This window comes from Pongo abelii, chromosome 3 (assembly GCF_028885655.2).
Source record: "Pongo abelii isolate AG06213 chromosome 3, NHGRI_mPonAbe1-v2.0_pri, whole genome shotgun sequence".
Taxonomy (NCBI): domain Eukaryota; kingdom Metazoa; phylum Chordata; class Mammalia; order Primates; family Hominidae; genus Pongo; species Pongo abelii.
The window spans coordinates 25,806,206-25,824,163 of NC_071988.2; the positions used below are offsets into that span (position 1 = coordinate 25,806,206).

The window sequence follows — 17,958 nt, forward strand, 5'->3', positions numbered from 1 at the left end:
TCTAGACATATGGCTAAGTATATCTCAGGTTTTAAGGCAGAGACACATTGAGTTTTTGCCTCCAAGCATCTGATAATCAAGTTGAGAGCTGAGTTAATGCTTTCATCACTGAGCCAAACAGGGTCCGTTTTCCAGTACACAATAGAAAGCCAAGCACCAAAGCACTGGGTTTTTGTAGTTAGAAAGGTTTGATTGGACTGGATCCTGCCATGGGGTGATGCCAGGGCTTGATCTGATTAAATCCTGGATACTGCCATGTGATGTCCACTTCTTAATTCAGACCCCACTCTTTAGTCCTGTCACATATGTTCCACCTGTGGTTGCAGGCTTGGTTCATCTGGCCATGCTCAGGTTACGTGACCTTCAACCTGGAGGTCCACGGCAACTGAAAAACAGCTCATAACTCTGTTACATAGAAGTTGAACCAGATTGGTCTGGTGTAGCTAACACTTTATGTGTAATATAGGATATGAATAATTCTGAATTAATATTAGGCAGTTTAAAAGTCTTAGATTTAAAATTTAGATTTGAAATATAAGGGAGAAAGTCATGTTATTATAGGTTTCAGAAATGGGAAAAAGAAGATTACATATTGAGGACCTGAAAATGTGTCTGAGTAGAACATGGCCAGGGGTAATAATAACTATTACTAACAAATGACTGCTTACAGTGCCATATAGTATTCTAAACCCTTTACATAGATTACTATTTAGTGCATACAACTACCTAAGAGTAGCAGATACCAACATTTAGGCTATGCATTATGAATGCATTGTTTTTCTGCGGAAAAACTTGCATTCTGTAAAACCACACATTAAAAATAACAGAGCTTATGGGCAAAACAGGGTTGGGGTAGACCCACTCAAAATTTTTGCAACTTTGTAATCAGAGTACTAACAAAAGCAATCATTGGTGGCCTGGGAGAATAATCAGACAGCTCAGGCAGGCTGCTCTGGTAGGAGCTATTAAAAATGTATAAAAATAATAAAACAGAAATGCTAAAATAATGCAAGTGGAAGTGGTGCTCTGGGCCACTGGGGCTACTGTTAAGGTGAGCACAAGAGAACAGCAGTGAAGAAATGTGCTGGGCTGGGAGCGTGCCTCTCTCAAGAGGGAGCCCCAGTGCCAATGCCTGTTTTTAATGTTCTTAAAAAGCAACTATAAAGTCTCATGCCTATGCAGCAGCAGCTGAGCTGAAGACATTTTTTTTTCCTGCTGTTGGTTATAATTCTCCTCCCTCTGCTCCAGCTCCTCTTGCTTAAGAAAAATTGCATCTGAACCAATACAATTTCCATGTTATACTAACATCATTTCCTTACTTACCAACAACATAGTGACACATGTGTGATAACAAAGCAGAAAGTAGTTATGGAAATTGAGATAAAGAAAGAAATTTGTTTAAATTAACATATTAAGTAGTGAAGCCAAGATTTAGACCTAGCCAATCTGACTTCAGAACTGTATTCTTAACCACTAAGATCTACAGTAAGTGGAAATGAGAGTTGAGAGGATACAGTCCTTTGATGGAAAGTCTTGTATCTCACAGAGGTTTTTCACTAGATTTGGATCACAGGTACTACTATTAAGTTTGAGGTCAAATTATTATGCTCACTGGATTATTTTATCAAAAATGTAAGAGATCTTTTGGCCTGTAAGACCGTTAGCCTCTTTTCTAATCAAATGAGAGGAAACTCACACGTGAAAAAGCTAAAAAAAAGTAAGGAGTGCTAGGATGAGAGTTCTCTTTGTCACCAAAACAAATTTCAGTTTGAGTCAGTAAAGAAAATCTGTTCCAAGAAGGAAGTAATTTGTGCCTGAGGAATTGAATGAAAGTTTTGATGGCATCTAAGCTGTGCACAACGTGAATGTTTTTAGGAAGATATCTGTCTCTGGTTATTTTTGACTTAGTTGGGCTCTGCCAATCACTCCAAACATTATTGAAGTCAGCCGTTAAGGGAATGATCATTTAAAAAAAAATCCGTGTTATTACAGCTCCCTATAGCAAAGACTTATTTTAAATTTAACTGAAAATACGGTGGAATTCTTTTTAACCTTTAAAAAGAACAAGGCAATGTTCTTTAAAATGGAACAAGGCAATGTTATAAAATCCATGGTCAAATAGCTCAGTCTACAAAATTCAACCAGGCTGTTGAGCAAAGTAGCAATCGGGGAGGATGGAAAGTCATAGATATTCTGAGCCAATGATGTTGTGAGTACAGAACATCATTGAACCCTCCCTAGGCTAATTTATTAAATGGTTCTGTTTTTTTTTTTTTATTAACAAACTTGCCTTGTATCCATACTTTCTATAGTTTTCAACCATTTACTATAATCTGATAATTTATACTAGTGTTTTTCAACCTTTCTTCATTATCATGCTCCTGGAGAGAAAGATTAATTAACTTCTCTCTAATAAGAAAAAGTAAATAACAAAAAATAAGATTTGGATGGGTAGGGATGAGCTCTGGTCGGCCACATACCATTGTAATATGTAAAATTTGTTGACCTCCAAGAACCAGTTTTCATGCCCACAGAGGCAATAGTATCCCCCTGTTGAGAATGCATGATCTCTACCTTTGTCTAGGTTGTCTTCTGACACAGAAGGCTGGACCGTTTCTTTCTCCTTAATCTGTGTCATTATGGTTTTTTCAGAGTTAGCACACATTTGCTACCCCCAGAGACATCTATGACCCTTTCCATCCTCCCCTGATTGCTACTTTGCTCAACAGCCTGGTTGAATTTTATAGACTGTTAGAGCTATTTGACCATGGATTTTTGTAACATTTCTTTGTGATTTTCCCATGTTTTTACTATCTTGCCAGTGAGATTGTAGACTTCTTGATGGTAAACATTTATTGTTTGTCTTCTTTTTTTTTTGTTTGTTTTTTGAAGTTTTGATTTTCGTATCCTTCATCCCAACCAATCAATCAGTACTTGTTGAATTGATTATATATTGGGTCTAAAAGCATGGTATACTTACATCTGGAGATTTTGGATACATGTAAGGTTTGGGATCTATATTTACTTGTAAATAGATGAACACTATTATAAGTAAAAGGGCTTTTGGTGAATTTTTTTAAAAAAGCTTTCTGGATGTTTACTCTTTATCTGATACTGTGCTAGGCATTTACCCATCCTTTCTGAAGTAGGGGGTGGTATCCTCATTTATGGATATGGAGATCTAGGCTCAGAGTTACTGACCAAAGTCATACAGCTAAAAGTAGTAGAACTGGATTTCAAATCTTACTTAAATCTGTTGGAATTTTATGTTCTTTACACTGAAGCACACAAGCAGCAGGTTCCAACTCTGGACATAATATTCAGAGACAATCCAGGGGGAAACACAAATGTTTTAGTTCATTTTTCTAGACTTTTGTTCATTTGTTTGCTTGTTATTGGAGAGGGGTACCTATATACTGATGAATTATATCACAGGAAAAGATAATTAATTTCTATTAATAATTTTATCATATTTATTTTTACTCACTCATCAAACATGTATTGGGTATTTAGGTGCTAAGCACTGTGGTGGTACTACGTATACAAAAATCATTTAAGATGTTGGAGCTCAAAGTGGCTAAGTGTCATAGGGAGGCTCATAGAAATCATTAAGGTAGACTCAAGTCAGAAAGTGAGAATAGGAATATATTTAAAGAAGGAAACTAATATGCTATCCAGGGGAAGTCAGTGAACTGGCCCTTAAACTCATAATACAGAAAATCAACGTTCTTGCTCTCTCAGTAACAAGTGGTGACTTGCAAATGAATAATCACAAAGACATGGAAGCTATTTGGTCTTTTGTGGGAATGGCAAGAATTTGGACTTGAACAGTGAGAGTGGAACAGTAATTTGGGGCCAGATCGTTATGGTTGCTTCTGGATGTTATGATTGCATCCGCTTTTCTTTTCTAGCTTTAAGCCATCTAGATATTAGATTAAAAGGAGATAAAATTGAAATAAATATTAAAGAATTACTAATGGGACCTTAAAAAGTATGAGGAATTCAAGGTCAAATCATGTGTCACATATATTAGTTCAGTAAATACATAGCAATGATAAAATATAATTGAGAACTTTATAATCATAAAGTAATAAATTTATTGCAGTAGTGCTTCTAAATATGTGTGTATGCTATAGTACTACAGACAGATCCATTTGAGTTCTTTTCAGTACTGTCTACTTTTAATTATAGGATGTGAAGTTGACAGCAAGCAATGATGATTATTATTTTGTATTTGAAGATTATTTATATCAGGTAAGTTTAAAAATTAACATATATAGTGTTCTTGTTTTAGGTTCTCTATATCATGATACTTTAGGAGATATCTCTGTTGTTGACTAAATCTTTTTGTAATCCATGGCATGCTTGTCAGATGAAATGTTCTAAGTTTGGGATAAGATTACCTTTTGTTTTTACTGTGAAATTAGATAGGAGAATAAGAGTTCCCAATTGTTTCTTTTTGTCATATATGGTACAACAAGGAGGTATTGGCAGGTAAGTTTTCTATCTTTGTTATTGGCACAGATGCTTAAATCAGATGTCAAATTCGTATTTAAGCCATTCCAAGATGTTTGGAGAAAGCATTTTGCATTATACTTTTAAAATTAAAGATATTGAAAAAATAATGTTTCAAAATCAATTTGGAGTGTCATGATTATCCTTTGATCATTTCATTTGCAGATATTGTGGATGCTTGGATTCTTACTTTTTCACATCTAGAATAAAATCATTTATCATAAATAGAAAATATGTAATTTATATAGAATTGCCTACATGATGTTCTTTTTTAAAAAGATTATATGTACATATTAATAATTTGATTTTGAATGAATGTCAATACAAATGTCATAGAGGAAATACCTAGATTCTACACAGCAATTTCTGCTTGATTAAAGGTAAATTGGTCCCCACTGTTTGTATGAGCAGGTTTTTGTTTGATAATGGTGTTGTGGTGTATATATGTTTAAGAGAGAATATAAACTTAAATAAGCATCTCTCAAGAAGGTTTATCATATGTTCCAAGAGCTAAAGTATAAAGACTTTATAAGACTTATTTATAAAGCTAAAATTTTAAATAAACCCAGAAACAATTTTAAGAGATTCTTGTGATTTCAAATGCATAATTAAAATTTTTTATTTTTTTAAATAGTGGACTTAAAATTCCATTTTAATATAAAGTTAGTTATTAATTAAAAGTTGGAGAATACAAAAATCTTCTTCTAAAAGTTTGTTTATGTAGCTAATATGTAGCCCTGTACCTAATTCTTAGTACTCAGTAAATGTTTGAATATACAGGTATATCTCACTTTATTGTGCTTTATTGTGCTTCACAGATATTGTTATTTTTACAAATTGAAGGTTTGTGGCAACCCTGCATTGAGCAAGTCTATCAGCACCATTTTTTTCAACAGCATGAGCTTGTTTCATATTTCTGAGTCACATTTTGGTAATTCTTAACAATATTTCAAACTTTATTATTATATTTGATTAGTAATCTGTGATTAGTGATCTTTGATGTTACTACTGTAATTATTTTGGAATGCCACAAACTGCACCCTTAAGATGGCAAACTTAATTGATAAATGCATGTGTTCTGATTGTTCTACCAACTGGCCATTACCCATTTCTCTCCCTTTCCTCAGGCCTTTCTATACCCTGAGACACAACAATATAGAAATTAGGCCAATAATAACCCTGTGGTGGCCTTGAAATGTTGAAGTGAATGGAAGTTACATGTCTCTGGCTTTAAATCAAAAACTAGAAATGATTATGCTTAGTGAGGACGGCATGCCCAAAGCCAAGATAAGCCAAAAGCTAGGCCTCTTGCACCAAACAGCCAAGTTGTAAATGCAAACGAAAAGTTTTTGAAGGAAATTAAAAGTGTTACTCTAGTGAACACGTGAGTGATAAGAAAGGAGAACAGCCTTGTTGATGATATGGAGAAAATTTTAGTAGTCTGAATAGAAGATCAAACTAGCCATGACATTCCCCTAAACCAAAGCCTAATCCAGAGCAAGGCCCTAAATCTCTTCAATTTTATCAAGGCTGAGAGAGGAGAGGAAGCTGGAGAAGAATAATTGAAAGCTAGCAAAGGTTGGTTTATGTGGTTGAAGGAAAAATGCCATCTCCATAACTTAAAAAATGCAAGGTGAAGCAGCAAGTGTTGATGTAGCAGCTGCAGTAAATTGTCCCTGTCTAGCAAAGATCATTGATAAAGGTGGCTACACTAAACAACAGATTTTTCAGTGTAGATGAAACAGCTTTCCATTGGAAGAAAATGCCATCTAGAACTTTCATAGCTAGAGAGGAGAAGTCAATGTTTGTCTTCAAAGCTTCAAAGGATATGCTGACTCTGTTGTTTGGGGTGAATGCAGCTGGTGTCTTTAGGTTGAAGCCAGTGCTCGTTTACCATTTCAAAAATCGTTGGGCCCTTAAGAAATATGCTTAATCTACTCTGCCTGTGCTCTATAAATGGAACAAGAAAGCCTAGATGACAGCACATCTATTAACAGCATGGTCTACCTAATATTGTAAACATACTGTTGAAGCCTACTATTCAGAAAAAAACATTCGTTTCAAAATATTACTGCTCATTCACAATGCACATAGTCACCCAAAAGCTCTGATGCAGATGTACAAGGAGATAAATGTTGTTTTCATGCCTACTAACACGACATCCATTCTGCAGCCCATGGATAAGGGAGTCATTTTGACTTTCAATCTTATTTAAGAAATACATTTTGTAAGGCTATATAGTGTCATAGATAGTGATTCCTCTGATGGATCTGGGAAAAGTAAATTGAAACCTTCTGGAAAGGATTCACCAATCTAAATGCCATTAAGAACATTTGTGATTCATGAGAGGAGGTCAAAATATCAACATGAAAAGGAGTTTGGAAGAAGTTGATTCTAACCTTCATGGATAACCTTGAGGGGTTCAAGACTTCAATGGAGGAAGTAACAGTCACTGTGGTGGAAAAAGCAAGATAATTGGAATTAGAAGTAGAGCCTCAATATGTGACTGAATTGCTTCAATCTCATCATAAAACTTAAATGAATGAAGAGTTGCTTCTTGAGGATAAACAAAGAAAGTCATTTCTTGAGATGGACTCTTGGTGAAGCTACTGTACACATTGTTGAAATGACAACAAAGTGTTTACACTATTACATAAACTTAGTAAAACAACAGCAGGGTTCAAGCGAATTGGCTCCAATTTTGAAAGTTCTACTGTGGGTAAAGTGCCAACAAACAGAAATATTTTGTGAAAGGAAGAGTCTATCAATGCAGCAAATTTATTGTTGTCTTATTTTAAGAAACTGCCACAGCTGCCCCAATGTTCAGCAGCCACCACCCTGGATCAGTTAGCAGCCATACACATTGAAGCAAGACCCTCCACCAACAAGAAGATTACAGCCTGCTGAAGATTCAGATGGTCATTAGCATTTTTTTTAGCAAGAAAGTATTTTTAAATTATGGCATGTATATTTTTGGGCATATGCTAGTGTACTTTAATAGGCTATAGTGTAGTATAAACATAGCTTTTATACATACTGAGAAACCAGAAAATTTGTGTGATTTGCTTTATTATGATATTCACTTTATTGTGGTGGTCTGGAACTGAACCCACAATATCTCCAAGGTATGCCTATATAAATAAAATTAATTTTTCATTTATACAATAATACTAGTTTGCCAATAACCTCTGTACTTCAGAAATACAGAGTGGAAATTATCAGTTCCTAAATGGTGGTCTGAGGGAAGCTCCACAGAACCATCCTCAGCAGGAAACCATAACTAGTGAAAACTTTTTTTTTAAAGTATTTAAAGTCTCTGGTAATTATCCTAAGGTTACATAAAAAGTCAGCAAACAAGAAAACATTTATTTGAGAAAAGCTAGTAAATCTCGGTAAAAATAATTTGTGGCCCTTGAGTCATGACCTGCTTTTTGCCTCCCCTCACCCCCAGATTAGCATGACAGAAGCTTCAATTCAGCCATGTGTGGCCAGGAAGATGGGGCTCCATTTCCCTCTAGCTTCTAGTCGAGGGTTACAGTATCTCCATAGGAGGGGCAGATGGCCAGTATTTCTTATCTCCCTCACCTCTGTGTTGCAGATGCTAAATTCTAGAGAGTACCATCAGGAAGTTGTCAGATTCCTTCCCATAGGGCAGAGATCTGGCCCAAAAGCTCTGACTCCACTCAGCAGGCCAAAAATACTAGGGCCTCAACTGCTTTCACCTCGTTTTGTTTATAGAGGGGAGAGAGGTACCACATGGGAAAGGCAAGCTGAGAATACCAGAGGCTACCACCCTCACCAGTGTCTTTCTCACAAAGCAAAAGTGTCACTCCAAGAGAAGTAGGCCACTGTCCACAACCCGGCTCCAGGGCAATGACTCAGAGATTTTGGCTAGAATGGGAGACAGCCTTAACAACAGTAACTCTGAAGCTCTCCTCAAAGAACTAACTTTATATGGAGTACAGGAAAGTTCCAACCTAATGGGGCTCTGAACAATGAAGATTTTAATGGTAAACACTGAAGAGTAACAAGCTAAAAGCATAGCAGCTGGTTTACCAGAGAAAGCCAGAGACGGAGATAACTAGGAGGAGTCCTGGTGGGATAGGACAAACCTCAAAGACTGGCCCCAAAAATGACCTCACAAAGGACTGTACGTTTAATTGAATCAGACTGTGGTACAATTTATGCATGAGGACATTGTTGAAAACAGTAGAATAATCAGCTGGCAATTAGAGGAACCTAATATTTGGCTGTGATATCGAGAAAGACAGAAAACTTAACACAGAGATCAGGGGAAGAGACAGCCTAAGTTAGCCAGGCTTGGTGGTGCATGCCTGTAGTCCCAGCTACTCAGAAGGCTGAGGCAGGAGAATTGCTTGAACCCAGGAGGTAGAGGTTGCAGTGAGCCAAGATCGCACCACTGCACTCCAGCCTGGGTGACAGAGCAAGATTGTCTAAAAAAAAAAAAAAACCCTGCTAAAGCCAGTGTCATTGAAGGATGATTGTGTGTATGCTCAAGGCGGCATACTCTGAGGTACATCAGAGGCTTCATACTTTGGGAGAAACAGACTTAAATGAAATATTTAAACCAAGTCACTAAACAAATAAGCAAATAACAATCATGAGCTCCAGCTGCTTGTAAGATGGCCTAGATGTTTCACTTAACCAAATAAAACTTCAAAGCAGCCATTATAAATATATTCAAAGAACTAAAGGAAGCCATGCTTAAAAAAGTAAAGTAAGGCCAGATGCAGTGGCTCACACCTGTAATCATAGCATTTTGGGAAGCTGAGGCAGGACAGTCGCTTGAGCCCAGGAATTTGGGACCAGCCTAGGCAACATGGCAAAACCCTGTCTCTACAAAATAGAAAAAAAATTAGCTGGGTGTAGTGGCATGCGCCTGTTGTCCCAGCTACTCAGGAGGCTGAGATGCAAGGATCACTTTTGCCCAGGAGGTCAAGGCTGCAGTGAGCTGTGGTTATGCCATTACACTCCAGCCTAGGCAACAGGTGAGACCCGGTCTAAAAAAAAAAAAAAGGTAAAGTAAGGTGTGATGACAATGTCTCCTTTAATACAGAAGGTTTTAAAGAGATAGAAATTACATTTTTAAAGTACCAGACCGAAATTCTGGAGTTGAAAAGTACAATAATTGAAACGAAAATTTTATTGGAAGGACTCAAAAGTATATTTGAAAAAGCAGAGAAGAATCAGTGAACTTGGGAGACATCAAAAGAAATTATGTCATTCGGCAGTTCCAAGATGGCAGAATAGGAACAGCTCCAGTCTACAGCTCCCAGAGTGAGCGACGCAGAAGATGGGTGATTTCTGCATTTCCAACTGAGGTACCGGGTTCACCTCACTGGGGCTCATCGGACAGTGGAGGCAGGACAGTGGGTGCAGCCCACTGAGTGTGAGCCGAAGCAGGGTGAGGCATCGCCTCACACAGGAAGCACAAGGGGTCAGGGAATTCCCTTTCCTAGCCAAGGGAAGGGGTGACAGACGGCACCTGGAAAATCGGGTCACTCCCACCCTAATACTGCACTTTTCCAAAGGTCTTAGCAAACGGCACACCAGGAGATTATATCCCGTGCCCGGCTCGAGGGTCCTACGCCCACAGAGCCTCTCTCTTTGCTAGCAGAGCAGTCTGAGATCAAACTGCAAGTCGGCAGCAAGGCTGGGGGAGGGGCGAACACCATTGCTGAGGCTTGGGTAGGTAAACAAAGCGGCTAGGAAGCTCGAACTGGGTGGAGCCCACCTCAGCTCAAGGAGGCCTGCCTGCCTCTGTAGACTCCACCTCTGGGGGCAGGGCATAGCCGAACAAAAGGCAGCAGAAACCTCTGCAGACTTAAATGTCCCTGTCTGACAGCTTTGAAGAGTAGTGGTTCTCCCAGCATGGAGTTTGAGATCTGAGAACGGACAGACTGCCTCCTCAAGTGGGTCCCTGACCCCTGAGTAGCCTAACTGGGAGGCACGCCCCAGTAGGGGCAGACTGACACCTCACATGGCCGGGTACCCCTCTGAGACGAAGCTTCCAGAGGAATGATCAGGCAGCAACATTTGCTCTTCAGCAATATTTGCTGTTCTGCAGCTTCTGCTGCTGATACCCAGGCAAACAGGGTCTGGAGTGGACCTCCAGCAAACTCCAACAGACCTGCAGCTGAGGGTCCTGACTGTTAAAAGTAAAACTAACAAACAGAAAGGACATCCATAACAAAATCCCATCTGTATGTCACCATCATCAAAGACCAAAGGTAGATAAAACCACAAAGATGGGGAAAAAACAGAGCAGAAAAGCTGAAAATTCTAAAAATCAGAGCACCTCTCCCCCTCTAAAGGAATGCAGCTCCTCACCAGCAACAGAAAAAAGCTGGATGGAGAATGACTTTGATGAGTTGAGAGAAGAAGGCTTCAGATGACCAAACTGCTCCGAGCTAATGGAGGAAGTTCGAACCCAACACAAAGAAGCTAAAAACCTTGAAAAAGATTAGACGGGTGGCTAACTAGAATAACCAGTGTAGAGAAGTCCTTAAGTGACCTGATGGAGCTGAAAACCATGGCATGAGAACTACATGACAATTCACAAGCTTCAGTAGCCAATTCGATCAACTGGAAGAAAGGGTATCAGTGATTGAAGATGAAATGAGTGAAATGAAGCAAGAAGAGAAGTTTAGAGAAAAAAGATTAAAAAGAAACAAACAAAGCCTCCAAGAAATATGGGACTGTGTGAAAAGACCAAATCCACATTTGATTGGTGTACCTGAAAGTGATGGGGAGAATGGAACCAAGTTGGAAAACACCCTGCAGGATATTATCCAGGAGAAATTCCCCAACCTAGCAAGGCAGGACAACATTCATATTCAGGAAATACAGAGAAGGCCACAAAGATACACCTCGAGAAGAGCAACTCCAAGACACATAATTGTTGGACTCACCAAGTTGAAATGAAGGATAAAATGTTAAGAGCAGCCAGAGAGAAAGGTCGGGTTACCCACAAAGGGAATCCCATCAGACTAACAGCGGATCTCTCGGCACAAGTTCTACAAGCCAGAAGGGAGTGGGAGCCAATATTCAACGTTTTTAAGAAAAGAATTTTCAACCCAGAATTTCATATCCAGACAAATGAAGCTTCGTAAGTGAAGGAGAAATAAAATCCTTTACATACAAGCAAATGCTGAGAGATTTTGTCACCACCAGGCCTGCCCTACAAGAGCTCCTGAAGGAAGCACTAAACATGGAAAGGAACAATCGGTACCAGCCACTACAAAAACATGACAAATTGTAAAGACCAGCGATACTAGGAAGAAACTGCATCAACTAACGAAAAAAATAACCAGCTAATGTCATAATGACAGGATCAAATTCACACATAACAATATTAACCTTAAATGTAAATGGGCTAAATGCTCCAATTAAAAGACACAGACTGGCACATTGGATAAAGAGTCAAGACTCATCAGTGTGCTGTATTCAGGAGACCCATCTCACGTGCAGAGACACACATAGGCTCACAATAAAGGGATGGAGGAAGATCTACCAAGCAGATGGAAAGCAAAAAAAGGCAGGGGTTGCAATCCTAGTCTCTGATAAAACAGACTTTAAACCAACAAAGATCAAAAGAGACAAAGAAGGCCATTACATAATGGTAAAGGGATCAATTCAACAAGAGAGCTAACTGTGCTAAATATATATGCACCCAATACAGGACACCGAGATTCATAAAGAAAGTCCTTAGAGATCTCCAAAGAGACTTAGACTCCCTCACAATAATAATGGGAGACTTTAAGAAAATGTGGCACATATACACCATGGAATACTATGCAGCCATAAAAAATGATGAGTTCATGTCCTTTGTAGGGACATGGATGAAATTGGAAATCATCATTCTCAGTAAACTATCGCAAGAACAAAAAACCAAACACTGCATATTCTCACTCATAGGTGGGAATTGAACAATGAGAACACATGGACACAGGAAGGGGAACATCACACTCTGGGGACTGTTGTGGGGTGGTGTGAGGGGGGAGGGATAGCATTGAGAGATATACCTAATGCTAGATGACGAGTTGGTGGGTGCAGCGCACTAGCATGGCACATGTATACATATGTAACTTACCTGCACATTGCGCACATGTACCATAAAACCTAAAGTATAATAATAATAATAATAATAATAATAAAAAGATTTAAAAAATATATATATATATATATGCACCCAATACAGGACACCGAGATTCATAAAGCAAGTCCTTAGAGATCTCCAAAGAGACTTAGACTCCCTCACAATAATAATGGGAGACTTTAACACCCCATTGTCAACATTAGACAGATCAACGAGACAGAAAGTTAGCAAGGATATCCGGGAATTGAACTCAGCTCTGCACCAAGCGGACCTAATACACATCTGCAGACCTCTCCACCCCAAATCAACAGAATATACATTCTTCTCAGCACCACATCGCACTTATTCCAAAATTGACCACATAGTTGGAAGTAAAGCACTCTTCAGCAAACGTAAAACAACCGAAATTATAACAAACTGTCTCTCAGATCACAGTGCAATCAAACTAGAACTCAGGATTAAGAAACTCACTCAAAACAGCTCAACTACATGGAAACTGAACAACCTGCTCCTGAATGACTACTGGGTACATAACGAAATGAAGGCAGAAATTAAGATGTTCTTTGAAACCAATGAGAACAAAGACACAACATACCAGAATCTCTGGAACACATTTAAAGCAATGTGTAGAGGGAAATTTATGGAACTAAATGCCCACAAGAGAAAGCAGGAAAGATCTAAAATCAACACCCTAACATCACAATTAAAAGAACTAGAGAAGCAAGGGCAAACAAATTCAAAAGGTAGCAGAAGACAAGAAATAACTAAGATCAGAGAAGAACTGAAGGAGATAGAGACACAAAAAACTCTTCAAAAAATCAATGAATCCAGGAGCTGGTTTTTCGAAAAGATCAACAAAATTAATAGACCACTAGCAAGACTAATAAAGAAGAAAAGAGAGAAGAATCAAATAGACACAATAAAAATGATAAAGGGGATATCACCACCGATCCCACAGAAATACAAACTACCATCAGAGAATAATATAAACACCTCTATGCAAATAAACTAGAAAATCTAGAAGAAATGGATAAATTCCTGGACACATACACCCTCCCAAGACTAAACTAGGAAGAAGTTGAATCTCTGAATGGAACAATAACAGGCTCTGAAATTGAGGCAATAAGTAATAGCCTACCAACCAAAAGAAGTCCAGGACCAGATGGATTCACAGCCGAATTCTACCAGAGGTACAAGGAGGAGCTGGTACCATTCCTTTTGCAACTATTCCAATCAATAGAAAAAGAGGGAATCCTCCCTAACTCATTTTATGAGGCCAGCATCATCCTGATACCAAAGCCTGGCAGAGACACAACAAAAAAAGAGAATTTTAGACCAATATCCCTGATGAACGTTGATGCAAAAATCCTCAATAAAATACTGCAAGCCAAATCTAGCAGCACATCAAAAAGCTTATCCACCATGGTCAAGTGGGCTTCATCCCTGGGATGCAAGGCTGGTTCAACATACACAAATCAATAAATGTAATCCAGCATATAAACAGAACCAAAGACAAAAACCACATGATTATCTCAATAGATGCAGGAAAGGCCTTTGACAAAATTCAACAGACCTTCATGCTAAAAACTCTCAATAAATTAGGTATTGATGGGACGTATCTCAAAATAATAAGAGCTATCTATGACAAACCCACAGCCAATATCATACTGAATGGGCAAAAACTGGAAGCATTCCCTTTGAAAACTGGCACAAGACAGAGATGCCCTCTCTCACCGCTCCTATTCAACATAGTGTTGGAAGTTCTGGCCACGGCAATCAGGCAGGAGAAGGAAATAAAGGGTATTCAATTAGGAAAAGAGAAGTCAAATTGTCCCTGTTTGCAGATGACATGATTGTATATTTAGAAACCCCATCGTCTCAGCCCAAGATCTCCTTAAGCTGATAAGCAACTTCAGCAAAGTCTCAGGATACAAAATCAATGTGCAAAAATCACAAGCATTCTTATACGCCAATAACAGACAAACAGAGAACAAAATCATGAGTGAACTCCCATTCACAATTGCTTCAAAGAGAATAAAATACCTAGGAATCCAACTTACAAGGGATGTGAAGGACCTCTTCAAGGAGAACTACAAACCACTGCTGAACGAAATAAAAGAGGATATAAACAAATGGAAGAACATTCCATGATCATGGATAGGAAGAATCAAAATTGTGAAAATGGCCATACTGCCCAAGGTAATTTATAGATTCAATGCCGTCCCCATCAAGCTACCAATGACTTTCTTCACAGAATTGGAAAAAACTACTTTAAAGTTCATATGGAACCAAAAAAGAGCCCGCAGTGCCAAGACAATACTAAGCCAAAAGAACAAAGCTGGAGGCATCACGCTACCTGACTTCAAACTATACTACAAGGCTACAGTAACCAAAACAGCATGGTACTGGTACCAAAACAGAGATATAGACCAATGGAACAGCACAGAGGACTCAGAAATAATGCCACACATCTACAGCCATCTGATCTTTGACAAACCTGACAAAAAGAAGAAATGGGGAAAGGATTCCCTATTTAATAAATGGTGCTGGGAAAACTGGCTAGCCATATGTAGAAAGCTGAAACTGGATCCCTTCCTTACACCTTATACAAAAATTAATTCAAGATGGATTAAAGACTTAAATGTGAGACCTAAAACCATAAAATCCCTAGAAGAAAACCTAGGCAATACCATTCAGGACATAGGCATGGGCAAGGACTTCATGTCTAAAACACCAAAAGCAATGGCAACAAAAGCCAAAATTGACAAATGTTATCTAATTAAATGAAGGAGCTTCTTCACAGCAAAAGAAACCACCATCAGAGTGAACAGGCAACCTACAGAATGGGAGAAAGTTTTTGCAATCTACTCATCTGACAAAGGGCTGATATCCAGAATCTACAATGAGCTCAAACAAACTTACAAGAAAAAAACAAACAACCCTATCAAAAAGTGGGCAAAGGATATGAACAGACACTTCTCAAAAGAAGACATTTATGCAGCCAACAGACACATGAAAAAATGCTCATCATCACTGGCCATCAGAGAAATGCAAATCAAAACCACAATGAGATACCATCTCACACCAGTTAGAATGACGATCATTAAAAAGTCGGGAAACAACAGGTGCTGGAGAGGATATGGAGAAAGAGGAACACTTTTACACTGTTGGTGGGACTGTAAACTAGTTCAACCACTGTGGAAGAAAGTGTGGCGATTCCTCAAGGATCTAGAACTAGAAATACCATTTGACCCAGTGATCCCATTACTGGGTATATACCCAAAGGATTATAAATCATGCTGCTATAAAGGGACATGCACAGATATGTTTATTGTGGCACTATTCACAATAGCAAAGACTTGGAACCAACCCAAATGTCCAACAATGATAGACTGGATTAAGAAAATGTGGCACATATACACCATGGAATACTATGCAGACATAAAAAATGATGAGTTCATGTCCTTTGTAGGGACATGGATGAAGCTGGAAACCATCATTCTCAGCAAAGTAGCACAAGAACAAAAAACCAAACACGACATGTTCTCACTCTTAGGTGGGAATTGAACAATGAGAACATTTGGACACAGGAAGGGGAACATCACACACTGGGGCCTGTTGTGGAGTGGGGGTAGGGGGGAGGGAAAGCATTAGGAGATATACCTAATGTAAATGGCAAGTTAATGGGTGCAGCACACCAACATGGCACATGTATGCATATGTAACAAGCCTGCATGTTGTGCACATGTACCCTAGAACTTAAAGTATAATAATTTTAAAAAAAGAAATTAAAAGGGGTAAGAAAAAGAAAAAAAAATTATGTCATTCAAAGAACAAAGAAAATAACAAACAGAGCCTCAGAGAAGTTTAGGACAACATGCTCACCAATAAATTTATAACAGGACTATCAGATGGAGAGGAGAGAGAGAAAGGAGCAGAAGTATTTGAAGAAACAATGGCTGAAAATGTCTCAAATTTGATGAAAAACATTAATCTACACATCCAAGAAACTCAACAAACTCAGAGTAGGATAACCACAGATATCCATACCCAGACATATCATAGTCAAACTGTCAAAAGCCAAAGGTGCTGAAACAATCTCAAAAGTGCTGAAATAAACATTGAATGGCATTTTTTTTCTTTTATTTAACTCATGTTTCAGTAGTTCTGTCCTCAAATATCTTTGTGGCCTTAGGCAATTCACCAGATCTTCATGGGCCTTCATATTCTTATCATTAAGCTGAGAGTTTAGACTAAACTGTCTTTATGTAGATATCAGAGGTACAAAAAAAAAGTTTATGTGATTTGCCATAAAAGGAACGATTAGATTTTTTCCATAAAAGTATTGATTACAGACTGTTTATTCTTTTTAAATGTGGATTTTAAAATTCTTTTATCTCAAGAGTTATTAGTTAGTGGGATTTTATCTGTTGAAAGTTTCATAATTTGTTATGCAGGAAAATTCTATTGGTTTTGTCCTAAAGAAAGAATAGTTATATTGTCTTTAATCTATGGGTATTTTATTACATTTTTTTACTGCTACTAAAAAGTAAATTGACCTTCCTATTTTTCTCTCTTGCTGAATGCTGGCCACCCCACCTTTTAATCCATGTTCTACAGTAAAGTCAGAGTGGTCTTCTAAAAACACTAATCAATTCACGTCACTTGTTCGATTAAAACCAAAAGACCCAAATTTTTCACAAGAGTCTACATGACCCTGCATTACCTGGCCCACCTCTCCAGGTGGATTGTTCACTTCTCTACCTGACACTCTGGCATTCTATATTCCAACCACCCTGATCTTTAGCTTCATAAGTTCACCATAGTCCTTTCTACCTCAGTGCCATAAGATCTGCAGTTCCTTTTATAAGCAAGACTGTTACCCTCCCCTCTTCACCTAGTAAACTCCTATTTTTACTTCATTTCTCAATTTTGGACTTAACAGACAAAAACTTCGAGGCAGCCATTATAAATATATTCAGAGAGCCAAAGGAAACCATGCTTAAAGAAATAATCATTTACTCAGATACACCTTCCCTGACCAACCCATCACTCATCTGCACAAACACACACAAAGTGATGGCTATCTAATATGTGCTTTTGAAGTACTATGTAGTACTTTCCATACTTTTTGTTTATAGTGCTTATCAGTTTGTTTGATTATTTTATAATTGTCTCTCCTGGGTAAATTCTTAAGTGTTTTGGTTCTTATTGTTAATTCTAATGCCTAGTGTACTGTAGATACTGAGTAAAAATTTTCCTTAACATCTTGTACTTGTTTTCATTGATGGGGTTATCTTTTTCATTATTGAGAAGGAAGCTTT

At 38.1% G+C, this 17,958-nt stretch overlaps 1 protein-coding gene across 17 annotated transcripts in view; it reads left to right on the top strand.

Annotated features, from left to right (window-relative positions):
• Positions 1-17,958, top strand: part of TBC1D19 (TBC1 domain family member 19) — a 211,270-nt gene that overhangs the window by 112,970 nt on the left and 80,342 nt on the right. For all 17 annotated transcript variants that reach the window (XR_008524383.2, XR_008524384.2, XR_010139637.1 and 14 more), the window contains one exon: positions 4,192-4,254. Coding sequence is in view for 14 of the 17 variants with exons in the window: in XM_054553803.2 (XP_054409778.2) it covers positions 4,192-4,254 (63 nt within the window). In the remaining 3 variants the exon portion in view is untranslated. The remainder of the gene's footprint in view (positions 1-4,191; positions 4,255-17,958) is intronic.